Genomic DNA, 20003 nt, shown 5'->3' with positions numbered 1-20003 from the left:
TTGTGCAGAGATAACTGCTTTGAAGGCATATTTATCACCCTCTAGTTTATGCAAAATTCCAATCATTTGTCTTCCTGGTTGTCAAATATACATTCTACTGTAATGTAAATCTGGGTGTGTTGATATTTGAGTGGGTGAAAAAATTCAATTGAAATATGCAATTCACTATTTTTCTTTTAGCCCATGAAATAGGCCAGCTTTGAAGGCGTGCTGAGAGGTACGGATGTGAATTCATGACTTTTTGTTATTATTATTCATTTTTTCCGTCAGATGTGAGTTCAGACTTCTGTTTCCCCCCCCAGGACTCTAGCACAGCTGTGTTACAGAAATACAGAAATAGGGAACATGAAAAAAACAAGTGACTACATTTAATCAAAACAAAAAAGAAAAATCACGATTGTACACGTATGATTGTCAGCAGTCGAGTCGCACCGAACACATGTGCACACTTTCCTTTCTACTGCTGGGTGACAACAAAACGTTGACATTACAGTGGCCATGTGAATAGCTAGGCAGCATGTCATTTCTGGCCACAATTTTGCGAATGGGAGACAATTTGCAGTACTGCTTTGGCTCTGTGTGTTAATGCGAACTGTTTTGCCGGAGCTCCCCTGGACTAACAACCACCTGTCAAAGTTTTTTGGGACGCCCATTGAGGAAAAAAACAGCGTCATTGTCATAGTCAGTGGGTAGAAAGCAAAGATTGGCAATCCTGGTAATGTTTGGACATCGGGCGAGCTCTGTGTGCTATCAGGAGAGAAAGATAGGGATAGAGAGAGAGGAGGGGAGGACAAGGTGGGGTGAGAGGAGATACAAACTGGGAAAAGGAAGTAAGGAACGAAAGGGGAGAAAAGGAGAGAGGAGAGGGAGGTCTATAAATAACCAGCGTTGCGTAACCGCCACTGCCTTTCTGTGCCTGCCTCCCCAGCGCCTGGGCTTTGATATGCCTCCCAACACACACACACACACGCACACACACACACACACACGCACACGCACACACACACACACACACACACACACACACACACACACACACTCACACGCACGCACGCAAGGAAAGAGAGAAATCTTCCAAATAAGTGAGGGGGATTTGAAGCAGCAGTGAAAAAGAGCGAGGGGAGAAGTGAAAAGCAGCCAGCAGCTTCGATATCTGCTGCGTCAGTGTGCTAATGAATGGGCAAATATGAGCCAGCTCCCGATGCTGCAGATTTATATTTTCACGTCTGCATTACAGTGTAGTATCCAGAGACGACCCTTATTTACTCGCCCTGCAGTCACATGCAAATGCTGTATTTTCCATGAGTGCAGATGAAGATCCAGCAACTTGTATAATCTTGCACCAAAATCCACCCTCATAGAGAACACAACACAACATAAATTGGTTTGGAAGACAGCGACGAATGGCAAGGATTTAAAGACGAGGGCATAATTTGCTGGTTGCTGCTGAGTCATGGTTTTCAGACACCAAAAAGACCACATAACTTGCTGTATTGTAATACACTGGCCCAATAAGCACCTATAATTTCCTTCATAGGGACCTGAGTTACGTACTGCCTTTGATTATCTAATTAAAAAACAGATAAAACTACAACTTCCAGGATAAACAAAGAACTTCGAAACACAATAAATAAGATTTTTATTTTCTCCTACAAAGAGTAACGGTCTCTTTATGCATTGTCTTGGAATGATGATCCTTTCCTGTATCTTTAGGAAAATAAAAACGGCAAAATTAATTTGCATGGCAGTTGTGGGACTTTTTTTCAGCCCTGAGCAGACTTTCTGCATATACAGCTCCAGCAACACCAACCAAGAACAAGGAGGTAGGACAGCTTGTACATTACCGGAGAGGCAAAATGCGGGGCAAAAAAAAGCAGCAAATATAGCCTCGTTTGAGTAGGAGCCGTCTTGCTCAGACCTGCGCAATTATTATCTGTGTAGGTGTGTTTGTATGACAAGGTGTAAGCCTGCCGTATGCATACCAATACGTGTCTTTACCCCATCCCACAGAGACATTAGATTCCTATCATGCTCAGTGGGTCTGCAAAACAGTGCAACAGCCCCGATGTGGAAATGATGACTGATTAAAGTAACAATTACAGAATACACTCCAACTCAAAGTCCACAGGGCCCACACCACACAAACACACACCGTCTCATTGTCCTTTTACGTGTTTATATTGCTGATTCCTCATTCGCAGTAGATGTACCAATATTTACCCCCTAACCAAGAGGTATCGATGCACCTTTTTGAGAAGCTGAAACTGCCTTCTATTTTCTCCAGTGGGCACTTCACACACATAATATGCCAACCCCCGAAGTAAGTCTACAAGTCTTTGAAATTCCGGGTATACCCAACAACGCACGACGCAGAAGCATTTCTATTCTCCACCTCTTATATTTAAGGGAACTACATCAAATTGCGCCAGACAGATCATGTTCTCTTGATTAAAAAAAAACTAAAATAAAAACAGGAAAGTGCCTAGGTATCGAATTTCATTCTTTAAAAAAATTCCATTTTCTTCTCCCTGGCACAATAAAAACATGCATAAATCCAGCAACCGGGCCCATAAATGTTGCAGAAATGTTTAACTACGGCTAAGGGCTCAGTGGACTCACCCCGAGATGAAGTAAAGCGCCGAAACATGCACCCACACACCCCTAGTATTCTGCATAATGCGTGATTCATGTGAACATCCCATCCGGTGGGACAAATGTGTTTATACAGGGAGGCACGGATTGAGCTGAGATACTCTATACTGCCAGGTTCATTGTTGCCGAGGGGCAACAAACGGTTTCAGATGAAGCCAAAGGCAAAATTAAAGCCATAAACTTTTTATTCTGTGACAATTCTCTTCCGTTCTCAGCATGTGTCAAGGCATTTACAAGCACGCAGGGGTTTGAAGTATGCCTTCGGTGTCTAAGGATACTGGATTATCAGTGTCTTTTCTCCTTATTTTCTTTTTTATATTCCTTCCTATTGCCTGTCCCTTGTGTTTTCCTATTCATGTTCTCTCTCTGTACCCCACTAACTGGCCTCACCTTTTCTTTTCAACACCCTATTTTCACCTCTCTGTCATTCCTCCTGTCCTGATTCACATCTATAACCATGCGCTAGTGTCCCTCTCTATTCCACCTTAAAGCTAAAGTGCGTAAATTCTGTTGCACCCATGAGGAATTATGAGTAATTACAACAACACTGTCGGCGCATTAGACAAGCCTTAGGGGATCGTGCATGGATTTGATACTTTCTTTTGTAAGTCCAGTTTTTTTTTCTTAGCAGTAGAATCAACAACTGAATCATTTGGTGGGCGCTTCTTGGGATTTTTCTGAGCTCCTGCGCCAGTGTCAGGGGTTGACACACGTTTGTAAACACTGCCAAACTGAGAAATACAGAGAGATTTTAGTGCCGCTAATAGGCTTAATCTACTACATTTTTAGGTTGATGGCTTGAATGTAACGGACATTCATTTATATGCTTTATATGCTATCCACGTTTATTTTCTCTTTTGCCTAATACACCATATGTTCTCTCTGATTTTCACCCTTTTCTCTCTCTCTCTCTTTCTCGCCAACAGTCAGCGCTACTGCATGTGCAACCCCGATGTGGTGCAGCAGTTTCACAACCCCGACACCATCTTCATCCTGGCCTTCGCCATCATTCTGCTCAACACCGACATGTACAGTCCCAACATCAAGCCCGACCGCAAGATGTTGTTGGAGGACTTCATACGCAACCTAAGAGGTAGGTGACACGCCTTCGTGGCTGCTTCTAAAGGTACAGGCACATTGAGGATTGGGAGTTAATGTGACATTAATTAGTTGACATAATCGGCTCAAGTCATGTAGGTCAGTTTTTAAGGCGTGCATATGGAGGAGGTTTTCACTCAGAAAGCATCCGTCTCACTGAGGTGTCTATGAGCACCATCCTAAACCCCTTACCAGGATAGGACAAGGTAAGAATTGAAGGAGGAAGATTTGCAGGAATTCCAAAAAGGTGCAGTAGGTTCAATGACCGACCCTCTGTCTTTGCCAAATATCCAGGCCACTAGCGATGCAAAGAAAATATTGTTTAAAATATATATTTTACCCTCAGTGTCTGGGGTGTTGATTTATTTATGCTAAATGAATACGATCAAAATCTGGAGTAAGTCAATGCACACAGGAAGAAGATGAAAGACAACCACAAAATACCCTATTTTAGTACTTTATTGAACAAATAAAAATGCCAAAAAGCTGCTCATTCCTGGCTTATGTGTATATACTAATGACTGTAGAAAAGTGCTTTTCAAGAAGTAAATTCATTCATTCACTGAATTTTTGCCCTGCATTAATGATGGTGATAGACATAAGGTTGCATTTCAAACTCTGCCCACCGTGCTTTGGGCAGCCGCAACTCATAGCTACGCCAACAGAAAACACCCGTAATTCTTGTCTCCCATGTACAGACAGATGCTCATTTCGCCGAGCGTTGAAGAAGAGGCACTAACATTGTAGTTCTGCCCTCCCTCTGCGCAATCCATCGGGGTCGATGCAGAACAACTATAATAGATTCGTCCAGACTGTTCCCCGCAATTAGATTAAGTTGGAAAATCAATTTTGGCATCTTATGCTAATTGAAATATGCCGCTCTCTCTTGCCCTCTCCATTTGTTTTCTGTCTCTCCATCCATTCTCTTATCTTCTTTTTGTATCGTTCAGAATATTATTTTCTCTGTGTATTCATCTGTCTTTCCTCGTTTAATATTATTCTGGTTGACCTCTATTCTACGCTCTCTTGTGTCTCGTTCACAATGAGAGGAATAATTGCACCCTCGACTAATTGGCTGAGGTGAAACGCAATTACGCAGCAGAAACCAATAATAATGAAGAAGCACAGAACATTCATTATCTCTATTAACACTTACTGTCGGTGTCAACGCTATTCCACAATGGGCTGACATTATATAAGCCAGCTTCCATCAATAATGATGTGCGATGTGCCAACTCATTGAAAGAAAAAAAATGTGGTCTCAGTTATTGTATTTTTCTTTTTTTTTTTCTGTGCAAATCTGAAACCAACCTCTAATAACAGGGCTACAGCCATGCTAGCAGCTCTATGGACTAAACTCAGGTACTGCTAATGCTAATGTCAGCATGCGAAAGTGCTCAAAATAAAATAAATAAATATACATTATATTTTATAAAATAATGTTTTGAGTGAAACCTTTCTAGAAATAAAGTCATGAGATGTCATCCTTTTAGCACCATTGTTTGGTCATCTGTAATACATTAGCGTGGCCATCCATGCAATAGTTGTCTACACATTTTTACTCAAATATGCTGTATAGGCAATACAAGTTCAATCAGGGAATCACCACAATCAGTAGGATTTCTTCTCAAAATGAAATGTCTATCCATTTATTAGGTGAAATATTTGAGTCTTGACCAATGTTTTCTTCACTCATCAACTGGTGTTGCCATACAAAGAGCCAAGCTGCTTAATAAAAGAAAGCAGTTAAGTCATGAGGGAGTATAAGGAGCTGACAGGAAAAAAAGGAAAAGTACATTCAGAATTTTTTTTTAAATTAATAATCTGACACTTGACACATATTTCCCCCTGGACATCTCCTCCCCATCGCTCTGACTCCATAATGTGCAATGATGTCTCAGCAGCACTGTCCCAAGGCACTTCACTGTGTCAATGCCATCTCTTGTGTAGCGGCTTCATTTTCTCCAGACACCATCCTGCCCCATTAAAAACTCAATGTACCACGCAGCGCCGTACAGCTGTGCCGCTAAGAATGGGGGAGCATTCTGAGGGCAATCTTTCAGTCTAATGACGTGCAGCTATATACCTGTGTTGTATAATGCCACAGCCTTGGACAGCTCCATGTTCCAGAGTGAAAATCTTTGGAGAGTGAGAGGCGAGCGTGTTGACCTTACCTGGCAAATTAACCCTCCTCTAACATCGCCTTCTGTCATTCCTTAATGGAGACAATGAAAGACAGAAAGTCAAAGAAGGACGGACGTGGACTGAGATAAAGAGTTCTTTCTCATTTGCTCTGGATATTGAATTTCTCCACTCACAAATAACGAGATTGCCCGGCTGTATTCAAGCCAAAGTAGACACACTATAAGTCTGCTCTACAACTGTTAGATAAGCATGGAAAAAGCTTCATTTTGTAAAACGGGATAAATGAACTTGAATGTTCTTGTAAACAGACTAGTGTTAACTTTTGGAACCTTGTTTATGTTAGATAAGCACTTACTCCATATGGAAAGTAATCCCTACATCCACCCTGTGCTGTGTGCATACTTGTGTGTAATAAGCTCTATTGTCTCCTCTCAGGAGTGGATGATGGAGCAGACATCCCCAGAGACATGGTGGTGGGAATCTACGAGAGAATACAGCTGAGGGAGTTGCGTTCCAACGAAGACCACGTCACCTACGTCTCCAAGGTTGAGCAGTCCATCGTAGGCATGAAAACGGTAAGGACTGAATTGGACCTTTATTTACATAATACATTTTTTAGCCCTTAACCACAACACTCAAAGTAAACCCTGACCCGCTATTGAATTTAACTTAAACCACATTAACCTTTTGAACCTTCAAAATTTGATGTTTTTGGCCCCATGGACCAGCGCAACAGGTTGCAAACACAACACTTACATATTGTTTACACATGTATCAGACAAAAGAGTCAAATTCTAATTTATTTTGAGTCGTGTTATGTTATTTTTCTTATAGAAGCTCCTTTTTTCATCTGGAAAAAGTTCGAACAAAAATTTAAAATTGTGGGCCGTAAAGTACAGTGAGCTGATAGCTCCTAAAATGCAGAATCTGGCGATTAAGCAACTTACACTAAAACCAGTTCTAAAGCCTCAAACTCAGCCCTCCGAGGAAGTGAGGGCTACCTCAAATTCCCTCAGCTTTCACCAAAGAAAAACGTATTTTCAATCTTAAATTCTTATTGTTCCTTGCAAAGATTTTACATTATTTATGTTGATTGGCCCACTGTCCCGGCCCTGTTTCTATAGGTTTAACACCATATTCACTGAAAGTCTTCTTGGCATGCTAAAAAAGTAGAGGCACAGGATTAATCATTAATCACACAAAGACACAAACACGAATACACATACGCTCGTACAGAGTTTACTAACTTTGTGGAAAGGCCCTTACTCATTATTCAAGACCTTATCGCTATCACATAGTCTTAGCAGCATAAGCAGAGAACATGTATTAGTAATTAAACATCATCAGCACTCCTATCATTAACTCAGGTCATTTCTCCAGCTAGATACTACATTAACCACTGCCATCATTAGTCTTTTAACTGGTTAAGGTTAAAGGTTTTGGGCAGATTTTAGAAGTGATTGAAGCCAACACTAGAGATGGAAATTCTCACACACATTGACGTGTGGCTCTTGTTTCAACCGGTGTGGGTGGAAAGTTTAAAGTTTTCCAGACTTTTTCCTTCAGCCTCTGCGTCTGTCTCAGCCTCTTGTTTAGCTTGATAATCGACTGATTACACTGATTCATGTGGGAATGTGCTGTTTGTGCCTACTGAAAGGCTTTTTAAAATGATTCAGGGACAACAGAACGGTTCAGGGAATTCTGTTGGGATCTTATCAGTGCACCGAGGCCTTTCAATGCTTTATTCATGAAGAAACAGATAAAACTTGCAAAATTGTTCCCTAAAAACTCCAGAATTTTCCACTGTTAGACATAATGGTATAGCATCCACTTGCAAGTCTATTTGGTAGATAACAGAGATTTAGCTAGGCAGGCAGTGTGGATCTAGGTTAATCGGCATATTATTTAATTTCTGTTTATAATAAATAAATCCCTTTCAGGTTAAGCTTCCTATATTAGCATGCTAACATGATAAACATACCTGCTAGTAGTAACTGCAACAGACTATGGATCCTGTTGATCAACTGGTCTGCTGCTGTGTTTAGAGGAATTTTACTAACATGTCTTTCACAGTGACATTGGCACCATGCTATTGGAATGATTGTGCGCATATTTTTTTTATTTTTTTGGCTTGTGCCTGTAAGTCTGTCTCACAGTGATGAATGAGTAGTCATTGGATGACAGAGAGTGTTGTCACAGCCAAAACTATGATGGATTGTCGTGACAGGAAGTGACTATTTTTGTCCCATGAGCACCATCTGCCATAAAAAGAAAAAAATATATAAAGTTTCTTCTAAAGAAACACTACAATAACAGCAGCTGTCAAGAGTCCCTCGTATTGTAAATTTCAAACGGCCTGTCTATCATGGGAGTAGCACAACACACAAGAATGTATTTAATATCATTAGATGAAAACCGTACTGTATATAACAACCCCTCTTGAATGTGAAGTAGATTTACATCTGGATGTTAACTTTTCATATGGATAACATTTGTAGAATAATTTTCTTTAGTCACACACTTCATTTATTAATTGTATGAATCAACTCTCTCCTGTCACATTGCTTCTTAATAACCCTGCCAGGATCCTGTCTTTTTTCTTCTTTCTTTGAATAAGAGAAGAGGCTTCTCAAGCTAATGATGTCTTTACATGTTTCCGACATCAGTGTAATGAGAGAGCAGCCTGGTTGCGGCCAGCTGGGCGGGGGTCTGCATGCCCCGCAGTGCTGAGAGATGAGTGAGCAAACGAGAGGCTGCTGTGTGTGTGTGTGTGTGTGTGTGTGTGTGCGCGTGTGTGTGTGTGTGTGTGTGTGTGTGTGTGTGTGTGTGTGTGTGTGTGTGTGTGTGTGTGTGTGTGTGTGTGTGTGTGTGTGTGTGTGTGTGTGTGTGTGTGTGTGTGTGTGTGTGTGTGTGTGTGTGTGCATTGCCATTAGTCAACAGAGAGCAGAGGCGATTTTTCTTTTTTAAATGTAGAGAAAACTGAATATGGTGAATATTTTGTATATTTTATGGGGACAGTCTCGGTCACTCAGCCGCTGTTTTGGATTGCAGGGATCCCCAAAAAGAAAACGGAGGAGGCGAGTCAGTGAGACAAGAGTGTGAAGGGGCGAGAATGTGATTAAATCAGTCTCCGAGAGGCATGAGCCATTTTTGCAGTGTAATCTGCTTAAACGGAGGGAAAGCACTTAAGTCCAAGAGAAGATGCCAGGCCTTCAGGGACACAAACAACTGCATCATTTTGCAAAGAAAAAGAAATTACATTAGAACAACAAAAAACATTGTGTAGCACTACCACCTTTTGCTAATCCAATTTAATCTTATACCAGAGCCATTACCTAAACAAGATGTACATTGTAAAAAAAAACCATTACACTCGATTTGGCAGCGACTCAAACCAAAATCTTTTTTTTAGCAACCTGTAGCTCTTTTAAAAAAACTACTATAAAATCCAGTATCAAATTACTCACACTTATACAACACAATTCAGTGCAAATACATGTAGTGGAGAGACTATAGGAATGTGTTATAATGTGTAAATACTAACATGAGTCTTTTCGCTTGAACACATCTAGTTACATAAAAAAGCAAGCCCCTATGTCAGCGCTACCAGGTTAATTGATCTTTAATGTAAACCGGAATGTTTGTCTATGTCTTCCTCAAGGGCACATTGTTTCCTATAACCTTGAAACAGAAGCATATTGGAGTAAATATTAGTTTTGGCTGAATATGGTTACACACACACACACACACACACACACACACACACACACACACACACAGCTGCTCCAAGGCCTCTCTGCTTTGACCTGATGTGGCAAAAATGATGCATGGACATGTCCGATTAGAGCAAGCCTTCAGATGAATAAAAGTGAAGGGCTCATTTGGTAGAAAAAGTCATGCAAATGCCTCTTGTTTGACATTGGGTCAAGTGCTGAAGTGTCATTAGCCGACAAACCACTTGTCTGAATAATGATTTACAAAAGGGCACTTAGGCGCTCCGAAAGAAATTAAAAAAGAAAATATCAGCGGCCGGTGCCGGCTGCACCTTACCTCTTACAACAGTCTGCATGACACTTTTTTACTTGAGCATACTGTGTTCGATGGTTGTTTTTCTTATGTTTCAATCCCAGCGTTTAACCCCAGTGAATAAATGTGTTGTACTCAAGTCAGCAGTGATTTGTATAAAAGATTTTCTTCCTGAAAAAAAAAGAATAGTCTTCCTGTGCTGTTTCATTCAAATACTTTGCCACCAGTTTCTTTTCATTTCTTCAATTGTTCTTTTAAATGATTTCAAAGTCTCTGTCACCTAACCTGAGCGACTATAGCTTTTTATTATACCTGGACGTCTGTGTGTGTCCCTCTGTAGGTCCTCTCTGTCCCTCACAGAAGACTGGTGTGCTGTAGTCGACTCTTTGAGGTGACAGATGTCAACAAGGCCCAAAAACAGGCAGCGCACCAGAGAGAAGTCTTCCTCTTCAATGATCTTATTGTGGCAAGTATACAAAAAATAAATAAAAATATGACTATCAAAGATAAGAAATAAAAATCCATATCTGTCAATGCTATGTTTGCATGCTCAGTTTCCTTTAAATGGTTGTTTCTGCTGCACACAAGTCAAGTTTCAAAGCAGCTTATTTAGTTGCGACAGCTGCAATGCACCAACCAGCTACTTTGACTGTGAGCTTCCCCTCTTCTTTTATGTCTTTTCTTAACTCGGGGCCTCACCGGCCATTTCTTTTAATAATAGATAGTAGCAAATGCCATGTTGCAGTGCACTCATCATGAGCAAAGAACTGCCCCCCTCCCTCCAGAGCAGCTTTAAAGGCCGGTAGTAAAGTCATGCTTCACTTGGGCCACAGCGCGGTCAAGTTGGTCATTTGTTCCAAAAGCCTTGTAAATTGGAGAATTATCAGAAGGTTTAATGTTGGGCCTAATTAATGTTCTTATGAGGATTCTCATAGGGTTCATCTATCCAAAGCATTTAACTATTCTCATAATAATGTCCAAATTTGAACCTGCTCCAACAAGACCGGCTTAATAGAAAAAGTAAAGCATCATGGCTACTACCCCCCCCCACCCTCTCTCATTTTTCTGCATAGCAATAAAAGTAATTGGTAGCTGCAGGCATAAGGGTTTAAAAGGCCAATTTTGAGGCAAGAAGTTAAAAGAAGTTATCCTCCACCTTCACATTGGAATTATGTTCATTTGGCATGGGAAGATAGCGGCGCGATATATTTCCAGCGAGGCGCTTTTGCTTCGAAGGCGGGGCTGAGAATTATCATGGACATTTTTTGTGCAAATTAAAGTGATAGAGACCTTTTTTACCCCTCTAATTTGGCCCCGTGTTGTAGCAGCTTGTCCATGTCACGCTATGTTTTATCAAATAGTGTGTCATCCGAGCTTGCTTTGAGGTTGCTCTGTGATATGGAAATCTCGTTGAGTGCTCAGAACACTGAACAAAATGATCTAGTGGGCTCTCTACTGTCATTCAAAATTGTGACTGTAACATCTTTTTTTTTTTCGTTTTTTTCCTGTTGTCTGCAGATCTTGAAGCTCTGTCCAAAGAAGAAGAGCTCCGCAGCCTACACTTTCTGCAAAGCAATGGGTCTACTTGGCATGCAGTTTCACCTGTTTGAAAATGAATGTAAGTAATCCATAATAACATCAACTCCAGTGGCTATAGGGGTTAAAGGGATAGTTCAGTATATTTAAAGTGGAGTTGTATGAGGCTCTCAAAGGCACCCTCTTACTATGTCCATGGTAAATTGCATGTCGTCGCAGCTTTCCTAATTGCTCATTATTGTTTTTGCGGTAGCTCTGAGTTTAACAGCTGATCAGCAAAGTGATACGCTGTCTGGCGGCAAACTAAAGCAGTTAAAATATCCTACATTTAGCGTATAATTGAAAGGATATACATTTTTTATGGAAGTATTTATATATGTGGCGAAAAAACGTTTTACTGCTGGCCCCCTCTTCAACGGTACCAGGCTGACTTATACAGCCCAACATTCTTATAGTGACTGCACTGATCGCCACCTCAATAAGGTAACAGACTAACTATGCATAAGTAACGCATACAACTTCAGTTTAAAAAAAAAAAAGTTCTATCCCTTTGAAATGTGTCTAATTATAAAACCTACATAGTTTATGAGTGAACTGACTTCGCACGATTAGCAGATAGATAGTGTGATTCTAGTTCTTCTGGTGTCAAAATGAAATCAGAATATGCTAACAGTTTTTTTTTTCTTTTCTCAAATCCCCCAGACTACCCTCATGGCATCACCATCCTTTCCCCTTTTGGCTCAGACAAGAAGCAGGTACTAAACTTCTGCGCCCAAAGTGCTGAGGAGCTGCTCAAGTTTGTGGAGGATCTGAAGGAATCAATCGCAGAAGTGTCGGAGATGGAGCAGATACGCATTGAGTGTAAGCAGTATCAGTCAATACCTTTAGCACCTTATATTTACTGCTCTTCGATAAAGCCATTATTAGTGTATAATGAACAACTGACTCTGAGGTCTGGAACTGTTACCAGATACATAGGGAGAACTTATGACAAAAGAATTTGCAAGTACTTGTTGGTATTTGTTGTTTCAACTACTTTGAGCATATTGATGTATTATATCAGAGAGATCTCGAACTTGTTATTCTCTATTTGCCAGAAGTCAGTATACTTGTGTTGGCTTGTGTCCATCACGCTTGTGTGTATTGCTTCTCTGGTCAGGCATCCAGCAAAAGAGTAAAGGGTCAACATCCTATAACATGTTGTGGACTAAATCAATAGTCTCCCATCATGGAAAGTAGGGGAGACCACAGGGGATTATGTGTGGGGAATCGATTGGTCCTCAGACAGTACACACGTGTCAGCATCCCATTTGTATTGGCACAGTGAGAGGTTTGCATTTTTCCTTTTGTTTGCTTTGGTGCACTGCAGCTCAAACAATCAGCAGGAGGGCGGCAAATTGGAGGTGAAAAGAGGCCAGCGCTCCCGAAAAGCAGCCAGGCGTTTAAGTTGTTAGGTTCTGCGTGCATATTATGAAATTCTCCAAAACAACAAAGACATGCACATGCTCTTCTGCAAAAAAAAAAAAAAAACAGAACATAGTGCAACATATAAATTAAGAATGCATGTTGGGCCATGTTTGTTATAAAACATACAAACATACAGTACATAAATAGCACGCACACACACTTTTTCGCAAGACATAGAGAAGAAAATATGTGGTGTTTGTCTGTCTTAAGTGCTTTGCGTGGTCGGCACATCAGTAAACATGCCTGCGGCTGGCTCACTTCTGTTTTGGGCTTTTTCCCTCTTTTGAAATGAAAAGGCGAAATTACATCTCGTCTATCTGGAGATGCTTATTTTTCCCCTGCATCTGGACGATTATAAAGGAGGAAAATTCACAATAGAATTGATCATTTTGAATTCAGCCCCACACGCTCACTCTAAACATCAAAAAGACAAACACCTAGCCTTACATAGTATTTAATCAGTATTTCCGTTCCCTTCTCTAGACTCAACAAGTCTGATCTGTAGTCTATAGGCTTGTTTTACTTGGGCCAGTGCATTAAAGTAAATAATGAATTGGAAAACTGTCACTTGGTTCTAAATATATTCAAGACGGGACTTTGTAACCAAACCAAATATCAATGAATTGTTTTCTTATTTATTAGAAACAGTTTTCTTCATATAGGTTGAATTATTCGGCAGGGAAAAGAGAATTGCTGGACCCACTTTTGTTGATCCAGAAAACCTATAAATGATCTGAAAAATCATTTTAGTCCAGCACGTTTCACGTGGGAGTGTCGCATTCCAGCATCGGAATTAGAATTCAGTGCAGTGTTGGAGCAAAAACAACATTTAGTCATGTTGATTGGTAATGACATGCAATTACCATCAAGTGTGAGGTGTAATTAGAGAGGTGGAACACGGTGTTCTGAGGTTAGATGAAAGAGTGGGAGGGCAACAAGAGTAACAGTGTGTATATAATAAAATAAAGCAGAATTTAATATATTGTATTAGCCAGTTAATGGTGTCACTTTTAATATTCATCCTCTACTCATCTCTCTCTCTCTCTCTCTCTCTCTCTCTCTCTCTCTCTCTCTCTCTCTCTCTCTCTCTCTCTCTCTTCCTGTTTTGCCAGTCTGTTCTGTGACGATGATTATTTTTGTCTTCTGTTCTTTACAGGGGAGCTGGAAAAGCAGCAGGGAGCCAAGACTCACTCAGTTAAGAACAACGGCACACAGCTGGAGCTGCGCAGCAAACAGTGCTCCCCATCAGGTGTGTGTGAGTGCGTTCGCACGGTTGCTTTTTAATTTGACAAACTCACTGCAGAGACTCCTTATTCTAAATTGCGTTTGTTTCCTTGCTGTTGAAAACAAAATTGCACCACTGCAGTTTTTAGGAAAAGGAAATTTTATTTAAGGAATTCAAATTATTTGAGTGACCTCCAAAAAAGCGCTATATAAATAACGATCAAATTATAATTATTATTGCTATGTAGAGCATTTTAATGAGAAACAAATATTGAAATACTAAATAGTTGCGCTACAATTGCCCTAAGGAAGGATGAAATGAATTCTCAGAAGCAGCATTTAAATATCTGAACCAGGGTTGTATTCCTTGCTCCTAAAAACTTTTTAAAATGTAGTAAAATGTTAGAATTACTGTTACACTCTTATCCCTTTCCCTCCATGTTTTCCTCTGCCCAGGAAACCAGGAGGTAGATGAAAGAAGTGGACACAATGCAGTGGAGGTAAGTGCTCAGTGATAGGGCCTTGTCCCAAACAACAGGTAAGTCAGTGTGAGTACAGTTTTTCATTATCCAGGTAGGATGAGATAGGATGAAACCCCAGAACTAGTCACGTATTCAGGGCTAGACGCGCCAAGTCAAGAAGGAACTGACCTAGCCAAACGAAATATTCGATAAAAGAAATTGGCGGAAAAAAATTAGGATGGGGAAAACAGAAAAGCAGCCATTGCTTAAAGTAGCTTTGTGTGTGTTGTGTGTGTGTGTGTGTGTGTGTGTGTGTGTGTGTGTGTGTGTGTGTGTGTGTGTGTGTGTGTGTGTGTGTGTGTGTGTGTGTGTGTGTGTGTGTGTGTGTGTGTGTGTGTGTGTGTGTCTTTGAACCCACAATCAGCACTGCTGAGACCTTAATTAACACAGTGTGTCATGCAGGCGGATTCATTTAACGCTCCTTTGACCCGCTGTGGTCACTTCTTCACCCTTTTCGCCAGACCGGAACGTTTTGTGCAAAAGAAAGAACTACATTACCCACAGGGCTTTGCAATCAGCATCCGAAAGGCATCACGTGACCTTTTCCTAGTCCTTTTTTGCGGCAGTGGAGATGAGGGCCAAAATGCAGAGGGTCAATTTGACTTTAAGATGCTGTTTAATTCCACATTGCTTCAGGGCCATTTCATTTTAAAGCTGTATACGCCTGTAGAATGACAATTCAGTTCCTCATGCAGAGCAGATGTGTGGGGTGCTTTGCAATGTTTTATCTGATCCCTTTTTTTTTAAATACTTTATTTATAGATTTTTCTTTATAGATGCACACACACACACACATACACACACATAAAAAATGAAAAAAGGGATATAAAAATAAAAGATAAAATAAAACAAATGACCAACATGGCGTACTCTACTTTACAGGTTACTGTGGTCTTCCATTCATGCGATTACATTGATTAGAGGCAAATGTTAAACTGAACATAAAAAAGTCAATGAGGTGTCATGTAGGTCCCTTCAGTACTGTGATATAGTCAAGGAAAGGCTGCCATATTTGTTTACACTTCTCTGCTTTCCCTCAAATCTCATATAGAATTTTCTCCATAATACTGGAGAACTCTACTGTATAAGATGTCAAAACAGGGGGCTACCTCTTTGTTCCAAACCTTTAAGAATATTTTTTTCCACCCATACTGGATCAACTGGGCTTTCCAATGACTTAAAGTCTCTAGTTGTTGTGATCAGCCTAGAATGGCTGTTTGTGTAGCTGATCACTTTAAGCATGGTCTCTCTCAGATGCTTTTTTTTGTGTCCAGACAGTAGAGATAGAGAGCAGCAATGCACAGGTCAGCTTTCACGGTTGACTGAGCTACCTTCTCCAGCCATCTTCCCTGCCAACATGCAGCCCCGCAGTTAGAATGTCAGTGGCTGGTGGGGAGCTGTCAGCTGTCACAACACATTTATCATAGAAACCAGGAGGGTCACCCAGAGAACCCTGCTTATAACCAGTGGCATGAATATTTTTTTTAGTATTCAGAATTTGATAAGTAAAAGCCTCCAGCAGGGCAGTAGCAATATGCAAGTCTGGGCTCAAGTTTTAAAAAGTGTCTAAAAGAGTTCACCAGCAAAGGGTGTGGATGACATGACCATCCCGCACCACTGACTTTTAAAATGTCCTCTTTTTTCAATCCACACTGTTTAATACAGTTATGGTATTGGAGCGCATGTTTGAACAAAAGTTTGGGTTTTACAAAGCAAGCAGCATTACAAGACAAATAAAGCCATTATCAGGGAAAGTGAAGGTAAACAGAGACTGTTTATTTTTATGTTTTATTATTTCAATATTTCAGTCAGCCACATTTTCTCTGCATGGTAAAAAAAACTGTTGGTTTCCGTAGGGATAGCTCATTCTAATATGCAATTTACATTTATTCACAGTTTGCTTAAAGGAGTAGTTTTTGGGAAAGCAATTATTTGCTTTCTTCCAGATATATTCAAATATTCAAATGACATCAACAATACTCACCAATATGTCAGTCAGGTATGGAGCTAGAGCCAGGAGATAAGCCTGTAGCTAAAACAAAGATTGGAAATGAGGGAAACAGTTTGCCCAGCTCAGTTCAAAGGTGGAAAACTCACTGAGGAAATGTCAAAATAATGAAAGTGTGACGAAGCTGGGTCAGAAATCACTCCCTATTATAAACACCAGGTAATCAGTATAGGGGCAATATACTGCATTTGCTCCTCGTGTGTATTATTGCGTACTTATTTTCGTCGTAACACTCACACCAACAGTGAAATACAGATCCAACAGTGGAGGTCCCCTCTTGGACATGCTTTAAATCATGTTAAAAACATGTCTAAAACCTTCTGGTGAATTTTCATAACTTTTGTCCAAGAGGGGACTTGAAGTTGTGTGAGTATTTAGTCCATACTCGCCACAGCCTCTGCTTGCCTTGGCCAACCAAACAACAGACTTCTCTGTCCTTACATATTGTAACATTGAAGGTTTTACAGTGAAGGACACTTTTGTAACAAGAACTGCAATTATTCTGGTCATCTCTGGAACAGAATGGATCTTTGTACAAAAAGATCAAACTTTTGAAAGGCAGCAGAAAGTCAAAGACATTCTTTATTCTTTATGCAATGATTTTCTTTGGGGCTCATTGATACTGTACTCTAAGGTATATGTGCCAAGTCGTCAAGAAGAAGAATGAATTCTTAATGGAGTTCTATTAATCCTGTGAGAGAATGGAAGAACACTGTTGCAATACCTCTCTCACCTCAGACAGTCCACATTAAAGGTATTTTATATTGCAGGTGAATTAGCATTGACCTTTTTTACACAGAGATTTGGTGGGACACTATATTCTGTTACAGTAGATTAAATGTTAATTTAAAACGTAGACCTTGAGTGCAGCCATTTGAGGGACTACCATGGCCAATTCAAAGTGTAATTAGTACTGCACTTGAGACTTTGCATTGTCTACTGTGAGATTGGACCTGGCAACCCTTGAATATTGAAAAATGCAATATGTTGGGAAGGTTTACCTTTTTGAAGCTCTGCAAAAGCGTCATTAATAATGAATGTATGATCTCTATAACCAAATGCAAACTTTAAATTGCCGCTGCTGGCATCAGAATAGGATGGAAAAACTCAACAATACCATATCACTCAAAATCCTGCAGAGTTTGACATGAAAAGAGAAACAGTGTTTTGGTCAACATGCAAGAAGATCATGTAAATATTTGCCATAGTACTCAACTAACGGCGAAATGTTCTACTTATCTATAAACATATGGTCATATTCATGATTTAAGGTGACCAACACCATATAAAAATAGTGATGAAAATATTATATATTTCAGACTCGGTGCTCATTCCATGATTTTTTTATGATCCCCCTGTTATATTTCTGTTTTGGCATGTGCTTTCTGAGAAACACAGTGTTAGGTAACTCAGAAACGTGACATGTTTCCCAAACACAAAAAGCATTCAAGGTAAGATTTAAAAAAAGGAACACAGACAGACAGCAGAAAAACAACTGTGAGGGGAAGGGAAATCTCGACAGAAAAATCGAGAGCTGAATAAATGTGACATATGCAGGTTTTGCATTCTGATGAGTGTTTGCCTGTGGACGTCTGTGGTCTGTCAGTCTGCTCACCTCCTCTCCTCCTCTTCTTCCACCTCTCCCTCTTTTTCGTACGTTCTGGTTACCCCCCCCCCCCCCCCCACTCCGACCCCCCACCACCCACCCACGCAAGTCTCCTCATGTTCTGCTGTCCCCATAGCGCCACACAGTGGTTTGGAAGGGAGACACGGTGGGCCCTCAGTGTCCCCTTTGGAACCACCGGGGCCCTTTTCTGTATAGCGTCGCAACCAAATTTCGTATCCCCCAATTCCCCACCACTGTCCCTGCCCCCCTCCCAGTCACACACTGGTGTTTTCCCAGCATCCGGTCTACACTGTTTCCCGGTACCTGTGGGGGTGGAGGGAGGGGAGTGTGTAGTAGAGTCACAATGATTTTACACAAAAAACACCACCACCACCTAAGCCCCCACGCATGCCCTGTGTGTGTGTGTGCTGTGCGTTCACCTCCCCCCAAAAAAGTAAAAAAAAAAAAAAAAAAAAAAGAGGGCTTGACGGATTGTAGAGGAGGAACCCCGTTTTATAACATTTGATGCTGTTCTCTTGGCTGTTTTCTAAACTAGGTGTCAATTCACAACAGGCTTCAGACGTACCAGCTCAGCAGCAGCAGCAGCAGCAGCCCGGCTCGGAGTCCCGAGAGCGTGGCCCTTCTTAACCACCGGGGGGAGCTGCTCTTCCAGCAGGTTCCCCAGCATCCACAGCTACTGCAGTCACCCGCCAGTCACCACCACCTCCAACACCTGCCCTACCTCCACCAGCAGCAGCAGCAGCAGCAGCAGCAGCCCACCGCCGTTAGCATGGTCGACATAAGGCCCGAGACGCTCATCCAGTGTCAGCAGATCGTCAAGGTGATCATGCTCGACAACAGCGGGCATGGACGCGTGGAGGCCTTCCTCAGCCAGACGCCCACACACCACCACCACCACTACCAGCATCATCCACACCACCACCACAGCAGCCACCACCAGCTCAGTCAGTCGGCCATGTCCACCCCGGTCCGCTCGCCGCAGCAGGACGCCTCCCACTGCAACAACGACGACGACGACGATGGCGGCCACCAGCCCCCACTGCCTCCTCCCCCACCGCCTTACAACCACCCGCACCAGTACATACCGCCCCAAGACCCCTGCCTCAGTCTACACAGGACCCCAAGTGGCTCTCGGAGCATGGTGTAAATACATTTATTATTAGTATTCTTTACCCTCAAAAAAAATAAAAAATAAACTTGCCCCTCCTCTACCTATTTAAAAAGTACATAATGTACATATATACATACAGATGAAAAGAGATATAATGAAAAAAAAATTATGAAATCTCACCTATATGCATATATTTAAGGAAAAAATATGAAGTAACAGAAAATTTAAGGTTTTAAAAAGAGATATGGTGAAATGAAGTGCGTATATATAAAGTTTTACTTGATTCCACATGTATTTTGAAATATTATGTAGTTTTAACACATTTCTATAACTTTTTGTCAGTTTTAACTCAAAAACACAGATATTCCGTTTCTGGATGGATTCCTTGTAGTTCCATAACAAATACAACAACAACAGAAAAATGTGAATCCTGAAACTGATTGAATTTATTGGGGGGGATTGTGATGGTTGATCACACTCCGCGGACCCTCTGTTTCTGTACTCATTTATCATTCCAAACCTCATGCATATTGTGCGTGCATAGTTGACACTGACTGACAAAAACGTGTGCCAAAATACATACAATAC

At 41.0% G+C, this 20003-nt stretch overlaps 1 protein-coding gene across 1 annotated transcript in view; it reads left to right on the top strand.

Moving 5' to 3' along the window:
- iqsec3a (IQ motif and Sec7 domain ArfGEF 3a) overlaps nucleotides 1-19451 on the top strand; it is a gene marked incomplete at both ends in the record, with an annotated part of 83243 nt that extends 63792 nt beyond the window's left edge. Inside the window, 8 exons of the mRNA XM_080051061.1 lie at nucleotides 3579-3745; nucleotides 6331-6470; nucleotides 10262-10387; nucleotides 11440-11539; nucleotides 12160-12318; nucleotides 14081-14173; nucleotides 14605-14648; nucleotides 18840-19451. Of these exons, the coding sequence (XP_079907187.1) occupies nucleotides 3579-3745; nucleotides 6331-6470; nucleotides 10262-10387; nucleotides 11440-11539; nucleotides 12160-12318; nucleotides 14081-14173; nucleotides 14605-14648; nucleotides 18840-19451 (1441 nt within the window). The remainder of the gene's footprint in view (nucleotides 1-3578; nucleotides 3746-6330; nucleotides 6471-10261; nucleotides 10388-11439; nucleotides 11540-12159; nucleotides 12319-14080; nucleotides 14174-14604; nucleotides 14649-18839) is intronic.
- Between the last annotated feature and the right edge of the window lie 552 nt (nucleotides 19452-20003).

This window comes from Ammodytes marinus (assembly GCF_949987685.1).
Source record: "Ammodytes marinus genome assembly, chromosome: 22".
Taxonomy (NCBI): Eukaryota; Metazoa; Chordata; class Actinopteri; order Uranoscopiformes; family Ammodytidae; genus Ammodytes; species Ammodytes marinus.
This window is presented reverse-complemented; position numbering and strand designations above follow the sequence as displayed.